This window comes from Neopelma chrysocephalum, unplaced genomic scaffold (genome assembly GCF_003984885.1).
Source record: "Neopelma chrysocephalum unplaced genomic scaffold, ASM398488v2 Primary Assembly neopelma1_157, whole genome shotgun sequence".
Taxonomy (NCBI): Eukaryota; Metazoa; Chordata; class Aves; order Passeriformes; family Pipridae; genus Neopelma; species Neopelma chrysocephalum.
In genome coordinates this window covers 182,778-199,856 of record NW_020897819.1, presented here as the reverse complement: position 1 = coordinate 199,856, position 17,079 = coordinate 182,778, and the positions used below count along the sequence as shown (strand labels likewise).

The 17,079-nt window shown below is 59.2% G+C and overlaps 2 protein-coding genes across 7 annotated transcripts in view; one reads left to right on the top strand and one right to left on the bottom strand.

Moving 5' to 3' along the window:
• Nucleotides 1-14,939, top strand: part of ZNF385C (zinc finger protein 385C) — a 55,989-nt gene extending 41,050 nt beyond the window's left edge. For 3 of the 5 annotated variants that reach the window (XM_027701457.1, XM_027701455.1, XM_027701456.1), the window contains 7 exons: nt 3,679-3,821; nt 7,067-7,177; nt 8,714-8,885; nt 9,336-9,665; nt 11,152-11,339; nt 11,514-11,627; nt 11,911-14,939. In XM_027701457.1, the coding sequence (XP_027557258.1) occupies nt 3,679-3,821; nt 7,067-7,177; nt 8,714-8,885; nt 9,336-9,665; nt 11,152-11,339; nt 11,514-11,627; nt 11,911-12,135 (1,283 nt within the window). In that variant the 3' untranslated portion in view covers nt 12,136-14,939. Of the gene's footprint in view, nt 1-1,248; nt 1,270-3,678; nt 3,822-7,066; nt 7,178-8,713; nt 8,886-9,335; nt 9,666-11,151; nt 11,340-11,513; nt 11,628-11,910 lie in introns of those variants that run through there. The other 2 variants (XM_027701458.1, XM_027701454.1) reach the window with 2 other exon arrangements.
• An 8-nt stretch (nt 14,940-14,947) lies between these two features.
• On the bottom strand, nt 14,948-17,065 carry NKIRAS2 (NFKB inhibitor interacting Ras like 2). Of its 2 annotated transcripts, XM_027701460.1 has the most exons (4): nt 16,902-17,041; nt 16,615-16,692; nt 16,451-16,517; nt 15,883-16,099 (listed from the first exon to the last, which is right to left on the bottom strand). In XM_027701460.1, the coding sequence occupies exons 1-4, from the start codon at nt 16,993-16,995 to the stop codon at nt 16,003-16,005; spliced, it is 336 nt and encodes a 111-aa protein (XP_027557261.1). In that variant the 5' UTR covers nt 16,996-17,041; the 3' UTR covers nt 15,883-16,002. The 2 variants fall into 2 exon arrangements, with proteins under 2 accessions (XP_027557260.1, XP_027557261.1); XM_027701459.1 differs by having other exon boundaries at nt 14,948-16,099; nt 16,451-16,692; nt 16,902-17,065.
• Between the last annotated feature and the right edge of the window lie 14 nt (nt 17,066-17,079).

Below are 17,079 nucleotides of genomic sequence, written 5' to 3'. Positions count from 1 at the left end.
TGGAGGGCTGTTTCCTTCAGATCTGACTGATTCTAATCAGCAATAAACCCAATGCAGCAGCCCGAAGCATCACCTCAGGGTTCTCTGCTGGAGTTGTCAAAAGCTGCCCCACCTGCTCCCCCATGTTCTGGTTGCTCTGGGAGTCCAGTGTGTTGGAATCTGTTTGTTACTGGTCTGGATCTCAGAGGTGCCTGGGCTGCGCTGGTGCTGCTGTTGTGGTCCAGTGTTGTGACTGGGTGTTTCTCCTCTTCTCCACCCCTCAGCCTTTGGCATTGAGGAGCACACGTGTCTCCCGGGAAGCCTCCTGGAAAGAGCTGGAGTGAGTTCAGCCCGTGCTTGGTCAGAGGCAAAGTTTTAAAGCCCTGTGTAAGGATTTGGAGACACCACCAAAATTTGCTGAGAACACCTCCCTAGCGGGAGGGAGCCAGGCTGCCTCCGTGTGAATAAACAGCTCCGTCTCCATCTGGCCTGGGCAGACTCTGCACCAGATGCTCTCTGAGGCAGCAGCGTCTGCGGAGATGGGTCCTTGGCAGACTTGTGTTTGTATGAGAACCTGCAGCGTTGGCCCTGCTGCCTTCAGAGGCAGCTCTGGGAGGTTCACATGCACGGGGTGTCAGAGCACAACAGTTGCTCTGCTCTGCCTTGCAGGGACCAGGAGAAAACCTGCTGCAGGTGTGTGTTCAGTGGCTGTGTGGAGCGAAGGGTTGGGGAACAGGCTGGGGACTGTGTCCATGCACGGTCTGGGGGACTTGGTTAAATGTAAGGCTGAAATACACCTTTAAATTCCAAGGGACCCCTCTGAGAGTCACTTGTCTGCAGGACAGGAACTGGGCTGAGCTCCAGATAGAGGATGTGCAGGATCTGATGGCTCTGGCTGAGCACCGGGCAGAGGATGTGCAGCACCATAGCAGTGACGTTGTGGGCTTTGGCATCTCTTGGTCAGGCCTGGATGCTACCTGTGGAACTGGGGGGGGTCACAGACTGCAGCAGGTGTTTGTGCTGGGAACACGGGGTTCCTGCACTCCCCTCCTTGCATCAACCCCTTGGAACGCTCCACAGGGCCTGGAGCACTTCCCATCCTGGCAGGACCTGTGGTGCTGAAGCAGTAGCGTTTGCTGTGGCCGTGGGGGCTCCTCTGCCAAAACAGGGGGAGACACAGAGCAGGTGCTGTGGCAGAGGACACCCCACTCCGGAGCTGCAGGCTGAGCGTCTGGGGATGCCATTCACCAGCACAGCCCAGCCCACCCCTGGCCGTGCTCGTCACCTTGGGTAAGGTCGTGTCATTCTATACAGACCTGGGGCTCTGCCACTCTCCTCAAAGCAAATCCCTGTAATTGAGTGTCTAATTAATACCTAAAAATACCGCCCTCAGCTGCTGCCGGAATCTGCCCTGCAGCAAAGGTAAGGCAGGACCGGCAGTGCCGTGGCCCTGTAACCTTGGGAAGGTGCCCCAGGAGCATCATGTGGGTGCCCCAGTGGAGTGCTGTGGCATTCTGGGCAGCTTTGCTGGCACTGGGGTGGCTTCAGCCCTTTTCCTGCTCCCGAGGGTCTTGTCTGCTTCAGGGGCAAAGCCAGGGGGAAAGGTCCTGACCCTCCAAAGGGTCTCACTGGGATTTCTTGGCTCTCTCCAACCACCTGGTTTATCCCAGCCCAGAAATATGTTTAATCCACAAATCTGAGCTCAAGGATGTACCAAAGAGGTTGGTGTATCTTGTCTGTGCTGTTGTGGGCAGCTGCTGCTGTGGGTGGTGGCTGTCCCTGGGACTTTGTGTCCCCTCAGCATCCCCCCTGTGCCTGCCCAGTGCAGGAGTTGCTCCCTAGGGAGTGAACCCCTCAACTAAGCTGCAACATCCCTTTATGTGGTTACTGATGTTGGGGGAGGAGACAATCGCCTGCCCTCTTGTTCTTCCCAGATATGTATATTTACATGTACATATATTTTATGTTTTTAAGGCCAGTGCAGTCAGTGCAAACCACACTGACAGTGGTGAGCAGCAGCCCTCGTGATCCAGCCCCAAATGCCTTCACTGCTGCTCTCTCATGGGGCCGCGTGTGCTGGGGGGTCCTGGGGCAGCTCCCACGGCGCCGGCTGGGCCGTCTCAGATGATTTGATGCAGAAACACTGTTTCACGCCTCAGAAGGTTAATTATGCACTGCTCACCCAGTCCTGCTCGCTGCTGCTCCCTCCTCATTGCTGCTGCTGCTGTAATGTTATTTATTTATTTTTAAGCAGTTTCACAGATTTCCCTTCTGGGCGACTCTGGAATTAACTCGATCAGTGCACGCCTGATGAAGCAAACTGTAATTCCTCCCCGGAGTCAGGCCTGGCTCGGGGATGGCTCCGGCGCCGTGGCAGAGCCGCCGCGTGCGCTCGCCCAGAAAGAGGTCGTTGGTGCCCGTGGGGCCGGCGGCGAGCGCTCGCTGCTCAGATCCAGGGGATCTCTCGAACTTTGAATTTCAGATTCGTGTCTCGGCTCCTGCACCAGCTGGGATTGGCGCAGGGTGGGTGCAGAGCAGAGTAAGGAGCAGCACCAGCCTGGGGTCCTTGTCCTGCACAACCAGTGTAGGGTGTAGGGGGCTGGAGGAGGGCTCAGGCTCGGCGCTCTCACGAAGAGGTGCTGGTGGTGATGGCTCCCAGTCACTGTTCCTGCTGTGGGAGCACCAGATCCCCCTGATACCCTCCCACAAGGAGTGTTCTCTGCTCTACTGGGGCGATGGGATGGGGTCACGCTGTGCTGTGGCAGGGGCTCCACGATGCCTTTGAGGTGAAGAAGAACCCAAAAATCAGAAAAACAAAGGATGTTGGCCTTGTGCAGGTTGAGAGACAGGGCTGTGAGTGGGCTGGAGGAGGCGTGAAGCCGTGTGGGATGTGAATGGGTTCTTCTGGCTCAGCGTTCTGAAACCATTTCTGATTTATTGTGTTTGATTAATTCATTTTTTTTATTTTAGCTTTTCCCCCTCCTCCCTCTCAGAGCTGGGCAGGGACCCCCTCTGCCACTCAGAGGATGCTTTGCTGTGCTCATCATCTGTGATGAGCCTGACTGGAAACCTGGGATAGGGAGCAGGCTGGAGACAGATCCCTCTGCTTGGCCTTCCTTCCCTCCCTCCCTCCCTCCTTCCCTCCGTCCCACGGGTGTTTTCTTTTTAGACAGAACATTATTAATAACCCCAGGCTATTTTTAAGTCGCACGCCGGTGCGCGTGGTTCGTTTGCGGGTGACGGGGAGCGGCGGCTGTAGCGCAGGAGCGGGGGCAGCTCAGCCTCTGCCCCTGGTCCTTCACCCACTGCCAGCAGCCAAAACCTCACTGGCCCCGGTGAGGAGCCCCCGTGGTGCTGTCGTGGGGGAGGCCAGGACTGCGTGGGCCCCGTGGGAGAGCCCAGGGAAGGGGCTGCTTCCCTGGGGGAGGTTTTGACACCTTGTGGAGGGTTCAGAGCGAGCTCCTGTGCGTGTCCACGCTCTGACGTGGAGGCAGCTGCATTCAGCTTCAAACTGGGCTGCTGGCTTTGAGCCTGAAAGACAGAGGAGTGCCCAGGGCCACCCTGGGCTGTGACCTTTCACTGAGGAGGGTCCATAGCACAGAGCAGATGTCCCCGCGTGCCGTGTCTCAGATGTCCGGTCTCCCCACTGCGAACAGGGACCCCCAGTGCTAATGCTGCTCTTTCCCTTTGCCTGCCCAGGTCCCTCCGGACACAGCAGCCCCCTCTTAGCATCATTGCCCATCCCTGGACGGCCCCTTCACCCCCCCTTGGACATCAAGCACTTTCTGACCTTCAGGCTCAACGGGACATCACCGCTCAACCTGTTCCCCAACTTCAACACGGTGAGTCCCTGGATGTGGGTGGGCATTGGCTGTTGGACCCCTCTTTCCCTGTAGCAGTCCCTCCTTTACATGGCACTGCTCCTTGAACCCCACCAGGTAGTTTCTGGTTTAATTCCCAGGGTCTTTGGCTGCTGGACACCAGTTCAACACGCCTGCCCTGCCCTTAGCTCAGAGCAATTCCTGCACAGCCAGCGCCTGTCGGTACCAGAATTAAAAACGTGGTTCATTTTAACCAAGATCAATTGAATTTTGCCCCTGGAATCAATAGTAATAAAGTAGCTCTGGAGAGCAGTTCATTAGTTGAAAAATAAATAAGGAAAAGGAAAGAAAGAGAGAGAAGGTGTTACAGATATGAGGAATGTGGCTGGTGCTGTGGGTGTTGGGGAGTCAGGGTGATAGGGGGACTGCTCCCACCCGAGATGTTCTATTAGACAGCTAAACCAACAGTGTGTCGGGTGTGCAGTGGTGTTTTCCCCATGCCATGCTGCTTCTCCAGGCTGGTCCCAGCCCTGAGGGGGTCTCCGTCCCCCTGAGCGCTGCCCAGCATTGCTGTGGGGCAGATTCTGCTTCAGGAAGGGCAGTGGGCCCCAGGGCTGCTCCCCCTCTCCCCTGCTGCGGCAGGGCTGGCGTTTCAAGGTTCAGAAAATGCCCGTGGTTTTCGCTGGTGATCCTGAAAGCGGGACTTTCCTGAGCCCCCTCCGTGCTCAATGGCCTTTTGTGAGTGGCATTGAGCTTAAACCTGCTCGGAAGGTGCAAATTATCGCCGAGATCTTCAAAGACGGCGCAGGAATTAAGCACAGGATTCCTGTTGCTGTTGAATGGGATTCAGGCGTCTGAGTCCCTTAAGCTCTTTTGAAGCCCCAGCCCAGCCTCTCCCTGGCTAATGAGCAGGAACACAAACACAGGACAGGAGGGGTTTTGATGCCATTACGGTTCCTGCTCTTTGTCTGGGCTCTTTTTTTAGTCACTGGAGTCAGGCGTGAACTTGACCCAGCGCCTGTTGTTCGCCCCCCTCGGCTCCCGCCTGCCGCTGCCTCGGCACGTGTTCGCCCTGGTTTAGTGCTTTAAAAAAATCAGTAGTTTGGAATATGAATCTGGTACTTGCTGGAGCCGCACAGTGTCGCACGGCTGCTGTGCTCCGTGGGGGCTCCTGCCGTGGAGGATGGGTCGGGCATGGACGGAGATGCCAGGGGAGGCTGTCACGGCTGTTCGGGCACCTGGAGTGAAGTGCTCTGAGCTCAGACCTGAGCCTGGCACGTGCTGTTGGCTGAGCAGTGCCAGGGCTGATGGTCCAGAACACTCTGCCCTCGGAGCAGGTCACGGGGCTCCCATGAACCCAGCAGATGTTTTACTCTGAAGGGAGCAAAACCCTTCCAAGCTGCCTGCTGCCACTCAGAGCAACAACCAGGAATAAAAACCCCTAACACAGCACAGGAGGCACGTTCCGTGCTCCAAAGGCCCTTCCCTGCTCTTGGGATGTTGCAAATCCCCAAGAGCCAGCAGCGCCTCGTAAAACTCCGTCAGGAGACACGATCTGAACGGATGCTGCATCCCTGTGAATTCCCAATCCTGACCTCAGGGGCCACAGGGAGCTCAACACAGGGATCGCTATTTATATCAACAGGAACATCCAGGGATAAATAAAGTAATGTGAGTCAATACAAATTGACTATAAAGCCGGGATCTTTATTCCCCAAGAGTGTGGTGCCCAAAGCCAACCTCTGTTGCTGGCTCCATTCTGCTGGAAACCACTGGGAAGCTCCTCAGCCTCCGGCTGTGGGTGCCGGTACGTACGGCGGTGGCACAGCCCCCACTGGCCCCGTGGGAGCTGTGGGGGATTTTCTGTATCCGAGGTATCTGTGAGGGTGTGGTTGAGGCCGGGACAGTCTCTGGCTGCATTTGTGTTCTCGTGCCAGCATCTTTCCTCTGCATCCTCCTTTGATCCCTGCCCTGCTCCTGCTGCGGTGCTTGGGGTGTGGGTGAGCCCACGGGAGCTGGTGGTGCTCCGTGGGAGCAACCGGTTGGGACCTGGTAGCTGACATTGCTGGGAAAGTTGGAGCCATTTTTCTTTTCTGAAAGAAGAGGTGGGTGTTTCTCTGGAAAACAAGTGCCATCCCCACAGCCCGTCAGCGTGGGGATGCTGCCAGCAGCACGTTGCAATGTTTGTCGTCAGGCGTGGAGCAGCATCTTGGCCATCTGTAGCTTCCTCCGGGTCTCTGCCGAACCCCAAATGCCTCTTCATTTATATGCCAGATAAGTGAGTAAAATTTCATAGCAAACAGGCACTTCATTAATCACCTGCTTTTACCATTCTGCTCACTCCTGGAAAGGAATTTGGGGTCTTGATAATGGCGCTGTTGTCCAGGCATGTGCCTCGAAGACTGATGCACCTGTCTCGGCAGCGAAATAGCTTTGCAGAGAAATACGATCGCTGAAAACCCCGGGCTCTCCTGACAGCAGGACTCAGATAAGATAATCTCCCTGTGCCACAGGCTAGGGAACAATAGTTGCATTATAGATTAGAGCCACGCTCAGACAAAGAGGTTATTCTTATGTTTTCTCCCTTAATAAATGCATTTTGTTTAAAACAATTATGGCTTTTGGAACCACTTTGGTGCCTGGGCTGCGGAATGAGGCCGAGCCTTGGGGTGAGGCAGGAGGACCAGGGGCTGGCAGTGGCCACATGCTCAGCCCCACTGTGTCCCTGGGCAGGCTGGACGATGGACAGTGCTCCTGGCAGGTCACTGAAGCAGGTCTGTGTGTACCCAGCCCAGTGAGTGAGTTGTCATCGTTGGGTTTGAGCAGGTGCAGTGCCCCAGAGCAGTGGGGTAGCCCAGAGGGGCTTTCACAGTCACTGTGCCTTGGGTGAGCTGTGTCCATGGCTGTGGGCACTGGTGTCAAACAGACCAGTAATTTGCCATCTGTGACACCAGTGTCTGGGGTGGGGAGGGACAGGGGACGTGGAGACACTGGGACAGACAGGGTCTCATCACCTCTGCCAGGCCACAGCTGACGTTCAGACCCTGTGAGTTTGGTGGATATAAGAATGCTTTAGCAGGACAGGAGCCAGTTTTGATGCACTGCCTCAGCAGCCACAGCCCCTCACTCCCAGTGTGAGCTCTGTGGTGTTGGCAGCGGCTCCTTGGGAGTGTGGCAGGCGTGGGGGTCACCGGGTCGTGGTGCCACGCCAGGGCAGCCATCAGGATGTGGCACCAAGCCACCCTCTGCCCTCCCTCCCCTTCCAGATGGACCCAGTGCAGAAGGCAGTGATCAGCCACACCTTTGGCGTGCCAGCCCCGCTCAAGAAGAAGCAGTTCATATCCTGCAACATCTGCCACCTACGCTTCAACTCTGCGGTAAGTGGGGCCGGAGGTGGGGCTGGGGCGAGTGGGGCACATGGGGCCAGCACTGGAACAGGGGCATCCCACAATGATGGGCCATACTACTCATCCACCAAAGCTGCCAGTGCTTGGTGTCGGGCAGCACAGGAGCTGTGGGGGCTGTGGGAGCTGCTCTTGCCTCCCCGAGCCCTGCACCCTGGCCCTGCACCCTGCCACTCGTGGAGGAGCCGTCCCAGCCTGGCCATGCTGCATCCGCAGCACCTGGGGCTGGAGCTGCTCTGCTACCAAAACTCAGCAGTTCTGGGCTTCATGATTCCTCTCCACAGCCAAGGGGCTCGGGAAAAGCATTGCTTCCCTGTTCCAGGCTTCATCCCAGCTGGAAGTGCTGTGCCAGGAGAGTTGGTCCCACCACATGCTCCCAGTGCTCCCGTGAGCACCCCATGTCCCTGTCCCCTCTCTGCCCGTCCCTGCCCGTGTCCCCCCCCAGGTTCCCCCGCGGGAGCGTGTGCTGGCACAGACCCTCACAGCCCGCGGGTGTTCCGGCGCGGCGGCGGTGACCTACTTCAGCTGCACCCAGTCCCATTCCAGCCCCAATATCCGGGGGGAGTTTATTGTCTTTGCTAATGAGGCACCACGCTCCGACGGGCCCTTTGCTTTCCCACATACTGGCCGTCGGCCCTGACCACTGTTCCCAGCCCTTGGAAAGCCACGGGGGGAGGGAAGGGAAGGGATGGGATGCTTCCCCCTGCCAAGCCCTGGAAGCCTCAGCTGGCCCCCCGGATCATTGTGCAAATTAATCTGTGCTGCTCAGGGGTACAGTGTCTAATTCACACTGGGGTTCCTTTCCATAAATTGCCGAGCTGGAGTTGTTTTGGGGGGACAATACGGCATTGTCCCCACGGGGAGGACACCAATGCTTGGAGGATTTTCTTTTGTGGCTGTTTTTATCAGTTCGATGCAGACATGAACCCATGAGAGTCGCGCTTCATTATCCAGTTTGCTGGAAGAGAGGAGCCGGGGGACGTGAACCGTGTGTTGGACAACCCTTAGGATACAGTGGGAGACATGTCGTCCCCACTGATGAACCTCTTTATTTCATTTTTACAGCAACAATTCATTCTACGTTTCTGCAGTCATAAATTTTGCCTGAAAGCTGCTTTTAGGAGTGACTTGATGCATTTAATCAGAGCAGGGTCCTTATCTCAGCCGTGCAACATGGTGATGTCTTAGAGAGTGACACCTTGGCCCCAATATGTCGCTGTCAGAGCAGGCTGGGGGGAGGAGGGATGTAGCTCTGTGTTACACCCCGTTGCCAACACTCCCTCTGTATTACACCCCCCTACCAACATCCCCCCGTGTTACACCCTGCTCCCAACAGCCCCTCTGCGATAGTCATGGCCCTGGGGGTGGATGTCACCAGAGGAGGTGGCTGTACTGGAAATGTGCCTGAGCAGCCACATCCCAGGGCTGGCCTCATAACCCACCCTCTCTGTGCCCATCCTTCTGTCTGGCGGCTGCATCAACGTGGTCATCCCGGTCTTTTGCCCCTAGAACCAGGCAGAAGCCCACTACAAAGGGCACAAGCACGCGCGGAGGCTGAAGGCCATCGAGGCCATGAAGAACAAGCAGAAGGTGGCGGGGGCTGCAGCGGGGACCCCCGGCCAGGACAGTGCAGCTGACCTGTCCCCCATCCCCGAGGGCAGTGGGGAGCCCTGCAGCACAGGTACAGGAATGGGGGGACGGGGCTGGGGAGGCTGCAATCAGCACAGCAGAGATGCCACTGCCGGCGTTCGTAAATGATCTTCTGTGCTCTGCCCGTGTGACAGGCTGAGCACAGGAACCTGAGCAGTGTCCTGGGGGGAGCCTGGCCCTGGGCATCCCTGTGGCTGTGGGGGGACGGCCGGTGTTTTCCCTGTGGTTTGGTGTCTCCGGGAGGTGTTTTGTATGGATGTGGGGGAGGAAGCGATCTCTGCCTCTCACATCCATCCCCAGGGCTCTGCCACATGCAGGGACAGCCCTGGTGGGAGCGTGGACACATGCAGACAGTGCCCGAGATGGTCTTGGGGAGAATGGCAGGTGCTCCCTGAAATCCAGAAAACCTGTGCAGGCACAGAGAACTTTCTGCCCATTTCTTTCTGTTTCCCATTTCCCCCTTTCCTTCCCTACCCTGCAGCTGACGCCAGCAGCCCGCAGGAGCCAGAGGGTGAGGGCAGCAGCCTGGGGCTGGCGCCCAGCGCCGAGGAATCACCCACGGATCTGCCGGGCAGCATCGCCCCGCTGGGCTCCCCACCGGCCTCTGAGCTCTCGGAGGGCACCTCTGATGCCACCAGCGTGGCCTCCTCGTCCGCCCAGGCAGCCGAGGCACAGGCAGCTGAGTCGGGCGGCAGCGTCAGCTCAGCCCCTGAGAGCGAGAAGGAGGGGAAGAAGAGCAAACAGCACCTGTACTGTCCCACCTGCAAAGTGACTGTCAACTCCCTGTCCCAGCTGGAGGCTCACAACACCGGTAAGGGCATCACCGCAGGGACAGGGGGATGGGCTGCTCCATTGTTGGGGTTTCAAGCAAAATCATGCCCCATCACCAAATGGCCTCGTGGGGAAGCAGCGAGCTTTAATGAGGGTTGCTGTAATTAAAAAGGGTTCATTAAGGTGGCCTTCACAGATAAGCTGTGGGGCTTTACCTGGGCTGCAGCTTCTCTGGTGAATTTTCTCAAGGTCGAATGCTCTTATTGTTCGTGTCTCAATTAAGGACATTTCCAGCTACATTTAATCAAGTGATTGAGGCAACTTTATATTCCTTTTGGCTTGAAGCTGATAGCCAAGGCCTCTTCCAGACCCAGGATAATCCTTCCCAAAGCAGCTCGGTGGTTTGGGCTCATCATCCTGTAGAGAAGCACCTTGGGAATCCAACAAGCTTTGGAGCCCCACAGCCAGTGAAGGCTCCTGGGCTGTACAGGGCAGCCCCTCAGGGAAGTCACAGGTGGGGGGTGCTGAGGGTCCCCCTGAAACCTGGGAGTGGCCAGACACCCACCCCTGGGGTGGTGGTGGGCGCAGCAGCCACAATACAGGGGCACCCAGCAGGGTCTGTGGGCCCTGCAGTGTCAGATCCTGACTCTTCCCTTTCTCTGGAGGATGCTAAAACGGAATGGGCATCTCAGTTTTAAATGGAAGGTCCTTCTCTCCCCCAGTTGAGCAAGAACTGGGAACCAGTTCTCCCATCCCAACTGCCCACTGGGGTGGCAGCAGCCGCCGTGTGCAGGGTTGGCTCAGGACACCGCTGCGGCTTAGCTGCAGACATGTCCTTTTGCTTTTGTCAGCTCCAGTTACGAATTTAGGAGCTGATTTGGGGAAAAAGAACAAACAAACAAACGTTTGCAGGCTGGCGCTGCTCTGCAGCCGTCACACGGCTCCTTGCTTCACGCCTTAAAAAATAGAATGAATTAGCAGGGGCTTAAATTACTTGCCCCCTACGCGCCCCCGCCGTCCTGGCGCTGGCGGGGGTAGGACAGAGCGCCCTGTCCCCAGGTGTGCGGGGATTTCGGGTTCCTCCTTCCCCGCCTGCTGTGACCCAGCTGAGCTATTCCTGGCTCCGCAGCGGCTCCGCTCTGACCTTGGGCACGGCTCAGATGCTGCAGCACGGCGGGCGACGAGTGCCCGGCCCCGCAGACTGTGCTAACGCCCGGGGACAGGCGACAGGCTCCAGCACACGCTCAAAATAGCAGCCTCTGTGAAGGTCTGGCACATGTGGGAGGGGGGTCTCTGGGAAGCTGAGCATCTCTGGTCTGCCTGTGACATGAGGCTTGGCAGGGTTTGGGAATGGGCTGCACAGTGCTGGCAAGAGTCCGGGCTCCCAGGCAGCTCCCTGTCCCCCTCTGCCTGCAAGTGCTGCCAGGCACAGGCTGGTTTGGGTTCCCTGGTGCTGTCAGAGGGTGCTGTCCCTGCTGCCACGGCCCAGGGCTGGGCTGGGTTTGCTGAGTGTCCCCTCTCACCAGGCGCCAAGCACAAGTCGATGCTGGAAGGTCACGGCACCCAGCTGCGGCGAGGCCGGGGCAAGCTGCTCTCCCGGGCAGGGCACAAGTCCAAGCGGATCGGGAACAAGGGCAGCATCAACATCCAGAACAAGGCGTTTCACTGCCAAGTGTGCGAGATCTACGTGAACTCGGAGACTCAGCTCAAGCAGGTGATGATGCCCTGGGAGTGCAGGGGGACAGGGTGTGGGTGGGCAGGGGCTTGGGGCAGGTACCTGATGGTCCCTGAAAGGTGAGGAGCATCTCCCGCGGACCCAAACTGCACAGTGCCGTGGGTCTCCCCTCACTGTCCTGGCTCCCAGTGATCCAGTTGTTTTCCTCCCCAGCACATGAGCAGCCGGCGACACAAAGACAGGCTGGCGGGGAAGCCGCCCAAGCCTAAGTACAGCCCCTACAACAAGCTGCAGAAGAACGCTGCCCTCGCAGTGAGTATTCTCAAGGTACCTGTCTCCCTGCACAGCACCCTTGCTCAGCATCAGCCATCCCTGCAGTGAGTCACAGGAGCTGCTTCTCTTAAATCTCAGTTCACATCACCACACCTCAGCTGCTCCTCTCACGGAAGGTGGGCTGTGGTGGGGAGGCGTGGATTCAGGTCTTTATTCCTGGGAAGGCCAGAATAGGGATAACTTGGGAGTGCTTTGGCAGCAGCATTCACAATGGCAGCACTTGTGATTCCTCCACCCGTTCCACGGTCTCACGGAGTCTCCTCCTCCCTCCCTGCAGTCCAAGCTGGCTTTGCAGAAGCACCTCACCAAAACCCTGGCGACCCGCTTCCTGCCGAGCCCGCTCACCGCCGCTGCCGTCTGCGCCATGCCCGGCCCCCTCGCCCTGCGACCAGCCACCGCCACCACCCTCTTCCAAGCCCCGATCCTCGGACCAGCCCTTTTCCGAACGCCGCCGGCCCACGTCCGCACCACACCGGGCCCCATCGTCTTCGCACCCTACTAGAGCCGCTGGCCCGCCGAGGGTCCGCGCCGCGGCCGGGCTGTGCTGCGGGGGCTGCGCGGGGCAGGGCAGCGCTCCCGCTACCTGCTCTCCTGGCTGGTGGGAAACCGTAGTCATACACGTCAAACCCAGATTCTCCTTTGCTTGGAGCAGGCTCCTGCTGGAGCGAGGTGCCCCGGCAGAGCCTGGCCAGCCCTGCCACGCATCCCCACCGCTCCCCCGGCCCGCGCCGGCCCCGCTTGGCAGAGCAGCCCATCACGGCTGGGCAGTGCACAGGAGAGGACGGTGCCTGAGTCAGCAGGACCATCTCGTGGCCATGACCTGCCTGTCCTTGGCCTGCTGGCTGCTTCTTCATCGCCCTCTCAGTTACCAGACTGGAAGGAGAGGAGCTGGCTGGTCCCTGGGAGAAGGAGCATCCTTCTGGTCCCTGCCAGCCCAATGGGAAGGGAACTGTGAGGGAAGTCTCAGCCCAGCTCTTACTGGCAGAGTAGGAACACAGGTGGGAAGCTGGCAGTTCCCCTCTCAGCCTGGGCTGGCTGTGCCCTCGCCAGCCCCACACTTGCCTGTGCTGGCTGGGGGTTTCTGTGCCACCCACCAGCCCCTCAGTTCCCACATCTCCCTACATCCCACCAGCCAAAGAGCCCCAGCCTGGCAGCAGGCACCAGCCACACTGACCATATCCTCACTCCAAGAGCAATAGCTGACCCCAGGGCCAGCGCCTCCCCCCTCCAAAGCACACGGGCCCTGCCCTGGCCCCAGAAGCACACAACGGGCATATGGCTGAGCCAGGCCCCCTCCCGCCCAGCGAGGCCGGGAGCGCCAGGCTGCCCAGTGCTGGGTCCCCAAGGAGGTGACCCTGTGCTTGGCACCTCTCCTTGCCTCTGTCCCACCGCGGGGACAGCCCTGCCCCTACCTCCCGGGAGATGCTGTGAGGCTGAGTGAATGTCCCTAAAGCACTTTCGGTTCTCCAGTGAAAGGCAACGCTGCTGCTCGCCCGCCGTGCCCGGCCCTCCGACCCCATCCCCATTAGGAGCTTCCAGGGAGTTACTGATGATTCCCAAAAACAAAGGTGTCCCCAGCAGCCCGGACAATCAGGTACGAAGGAGCAGGTGGCACCTGTAGCCTGCAGAATGCTGGGCTCCAGAGGGACCCCGAGGCCGTAGCTCTGCATTTCACTGTGCTCAGACAGCCCAGCCGTGACCTGGTCTGGGACTGTGCCTGTGGCACTCCGGGCGCCCAGCGCGCTGCTGTACACGGAGACACGCAGGAGAGCTGCATCCCGAATGGACCTTTCGCTGGAGGAACACCCCACCCCGATCTATGCAATCCAGGGGGGCAGCTCGCCCGCCGCGTTCGCCACCTGCGTTTCCCTTTGGTGCTGATGTGTCCGTACAGTCGGGAGCAGCGGTGGGAGCAGAAGAACCAACACTGAGCTCTGTCCTGCCCTCAGCCCAAGGTGCTGGCTCAGACCTCTGCTGTGGCCCATGTTCCCTCCCAGCCCTCGGGAAGAGGCAGGTTGGTGTGTGCACCTGGGAATCCACACGCACAAGCACACATATCCGACGTCTTGGCCATAGGCAGCACCTGGATTTGAGGAGGATTTTACCCAGCGTGCTCTGCTGATGCTCAGGATGGGTCCTGGCATGGGGAGCTGAACAGGAACCGGCCAATGAGCCACTCTGGTGGCTGAAACACTTCTGCTTCCCAGGGCTGGAGCCTCAGCGAGGGCAAGGAAAGCTGCCCGGAGGGAGCAGGGCACAGGGAGCCACACACCCTGCAGGGCCTGTGGGCAGCACTGACCGTGGAGCCACCCCTGCGCTCCTGCCCCAGAGACAGGACCCCTGGGAACGGATTCACCTGCCCAGGGCATCTCTGCCCCAGGGAAGGAGGAGAGTGGAGACAGGACACCGGGAGAAGAGTGAGTGGCCGTGAGTAGAGACAACAGAAAGGTCTTGCAGTGGTGATGGGAGACGTGGCTCGGAGCGCAGCTGAGGGAAGGCAGGCTCTGCCAGGGACAGGGAGATGGTCCCACAGCCCAGGGCACACATGGGGATCCTGAGTCCCAGGGGACAGGAGCCTGCGCTGGTGGGGCCCCCGGTGGCAGGAGGGACGTGACCCCGGTCCCCTGTGCCACAGTGCCAACCAGCCCATGGCCAGCACGGCTCCAACCACCCCCGCCCAGCTCACTGTGCCCTTCCCAGGCCCTCAGGGTCACCCCCAGCCCGGCGGCGGCAGAAGAACAGGTCCTCTCCTGCTCCGTGTCCCTCCTGTGCTGTGCCCAGCGCCTCAGGAGCACGGGGAGCCAGGAGCACCCAGGCTCCTGCCTCCAGAGCCGCGTGGCACTGCTGGGCCTGTTCCCCTCCAGTTTGTTCCAAAAAGCCTGTGCTGGAGCTGTGGCTGCTCCGTCACCCCTCACCAGTGGAGTCCTGAGACACTCCTGTACTTGGCACTTTAACCCTGAGAAAGCCATTCCTTCTAGTAACAATAATACTGCAACGAGCTGCGTAAGAACCCCCCATTACAGCATCCCCCCTGCCAAATCCCCCTCCTGCTCTCCAAAGCATTTACTGCCTTTGACTTAGCACATGCTGTACTAGGAGTAGGGATAGTCCATAGCGCTCGGTAACATGTGCCCCTCTGTAAATAACCTTGGAGTGATGTGAAGTTTGATTTAAAAAAAAAAACAACAAAAAAAAAAACCAACCCCAAATGGAATCTCCAGACTCTAGGGACTTGGCCAGTACCCTCCTGTAATGTTCATTGTATATTTTTTTGATGTACTATAACTGTTGGGAAAAAAAAAAAAAGGAAAATATTTTGATAATCGAATCTCATCGCTTTATTGTGTTACTCAGTAAATAAAAGGAACAAATATAAACAGGCCAGGTCTTTTTGTCATCTCTTTTCCTACATCCAGACTACCTGAAGGGAACTGGTGTTGCTGGACAGGACTGGGACACCTGTGCCTTGGTTTTATGGTAGTTCTGAGAGGAGGCAGCACCGTGATAGGTGGGCAGGGAGAGCTGCCCCAGCCTGAAGCATCGGGGTGTGCAGGGTAAGCAGAGTCCCAGCTCCTCCAGGGATCCAGGTGTGCAGGGTAAGCACAGTTCCAGTTGCTCCAAGGTCATGGCTGAGTCTGCACCCAGGAAGAGGAGGGCTGGATTGGTGGATTTGGGCATCCTGCCCTCAGGAACAGCACCTGCCCTACCCTAGGCATTCCCTGGGGCAGGATGCCTGGATATTCCTGTGCATAAGGGAGCAGTGGGCACTGCCAGCTAAGGAGCTGCAGCGCAGAGCCAGCTGGGGCAGGGCTGGGAGAGCTGTTGGTCTAGAGGCAGGGCCAGCAAAGGGGCTCTTCCCACATGGTATCAGGAAATAGAAAAGAGAGAGGGAGTTCTTCCCTCCAGCACAGCCGCAGAGCCGGCCAGCCTGTGCCTCTGCTGCCCCCTCCCAGCCTGCACCCAAGAGCAGAGGGGTCACTGGGTGAATCCCGGCCTTCCTGCAGCACCTCTGACAGTGCAGAGGCCAGGCAGGGAGAAGGGTGGTCCCTGGCCTACCGCCTCTCTCATCCTCAAGGACCATTCCCAGCCCTGGGACGACTGTTCCTCCTGCCACTTGCTTCCCTCAGGCTCGGTGACACCAGACAGGCTCTGCAGGAGGGGTGTGTGCAAGGGAAGCAGGGAGGTGAGGAAGAGGAGGTGGCAACGGAAGGGAAGGGGAAGAAGGCTCAGCCATCCATGGATCCGCTGCCCTTGTTCTTGCGGCTCAGGGGGAAGGCAGACTTGCTCTGTGGCTGTGTCATCTTGCTGGCCAGGTAGATGAAGGGCTCGATCAGCGAGCGCCGGTCGGCCACCGAAACCTCCCACAGCTTCACCTTCTCGCCCTTGGCCCAGTGCTGGGCTGCCTCATGGTCCACCCGGCGCTGCTCCTGCAGGTCACACTTGTTGCCCAAAACCACGATGGTGACCTGCTCCAAAAGGGCGAGAAGGGCCCCTGAAGGTAACAATGGCAGCACTGCAGGGCTGCCTGGCTCTGCCCGGACACCCTTGGGGCTGGACCCAGCTCTGTCACCAATCCCCCCTCCATGTCGAGACCTTTTGAAACCCCACAGTCCCAGTGCTCCCTTGCCCTCCTCTTGTGGTCTGTGTGTCAAAAAGCAGCACCTGTAGGCTCAGAGAGCATCCCAGGACAGAGCCCATGACAGCGGAGTCTCACAGACCAGGGACCTGTCAGCGTCTTGTGACAAGCTGGAGCAAAGGTGAGAACCTGCCAAGGGGAGCAGACCCCACTCTGCAGCCCCTGCCCCCGGGGGACTCACCTCCTTCTTGTCCTTGGACTTGTCGATCTCCTTCTTGAGCAGCTCCACGCGCTTGAAGGACTCCTTGCTGTCGGTGCTGTAGACCAGCACGTAGCCGTCGGTGCAGGAGAAGCAGTGCTTGGGCAGCTCCAGCCCGTCCCGCAGCCCCCGCGTGTCGTAGAAGCGAACCTGCTCCCGCACCCCGCGGTCCGTCTCGATGGAGCCCACGTAAATGTCCTCCTGGGTCTCGATCATCTCCGAGCCTGGCGGGGGTGGGCAGAGGACACGTGGGGACCCTGCCGGGGGTCTGGCCCCGGCACAGCCCGGGGAGATGCCCCGCCGGGCGGGCGCTGCCCTCCCGCACCTCCCATGTTTAGGGGTGAGCAGGGACAGCCCTGCCCAGGGCCGGCCCCGCCCGCGGCACACGGGGCCGCCGCCTCGCCGGGGAGCAGCGGGGCAACCCCGCACTCACCGACCACATGGTTGCCGTAGAGCAGCTGCTCGAGGATGGAGGTTTTGCCGACCGAGGCCTGCCCGCACACCACCACCTTGCAGCTCTTGCCCATCCCGCCTCACCGGCCCCGCGGGCGGGCGCGGCCGGGGCTCAGGGGCGGTGCCGCAGCGCCCCCCAGCGGGCGGGCGGACCGCGG

Coding starts and splice junctions, on each gene's coding strand:
- NKIRAS2 (XM_027701459.1), bottom strand. CDS start 16,995: ATGGGCAAGAGCTGCAAGGTGGTGGTGTGCGGGCAGGCCTCGGTCGGC. Junction 16,693..16,901: donor CTACGGCAACCATGTGGTCG/GTGAGTGCGGGG, acceptor CACCCCCGCCAG/GCTCGGAGATGATCGAGACC. Junction 16,100..16,450: donor AGTCCAAGGACAAGAAGGAG/GTGAGTCCCCCG, acceptor CTTTTGGAGCAG/GTCACCATCGTGGTTTTGGG.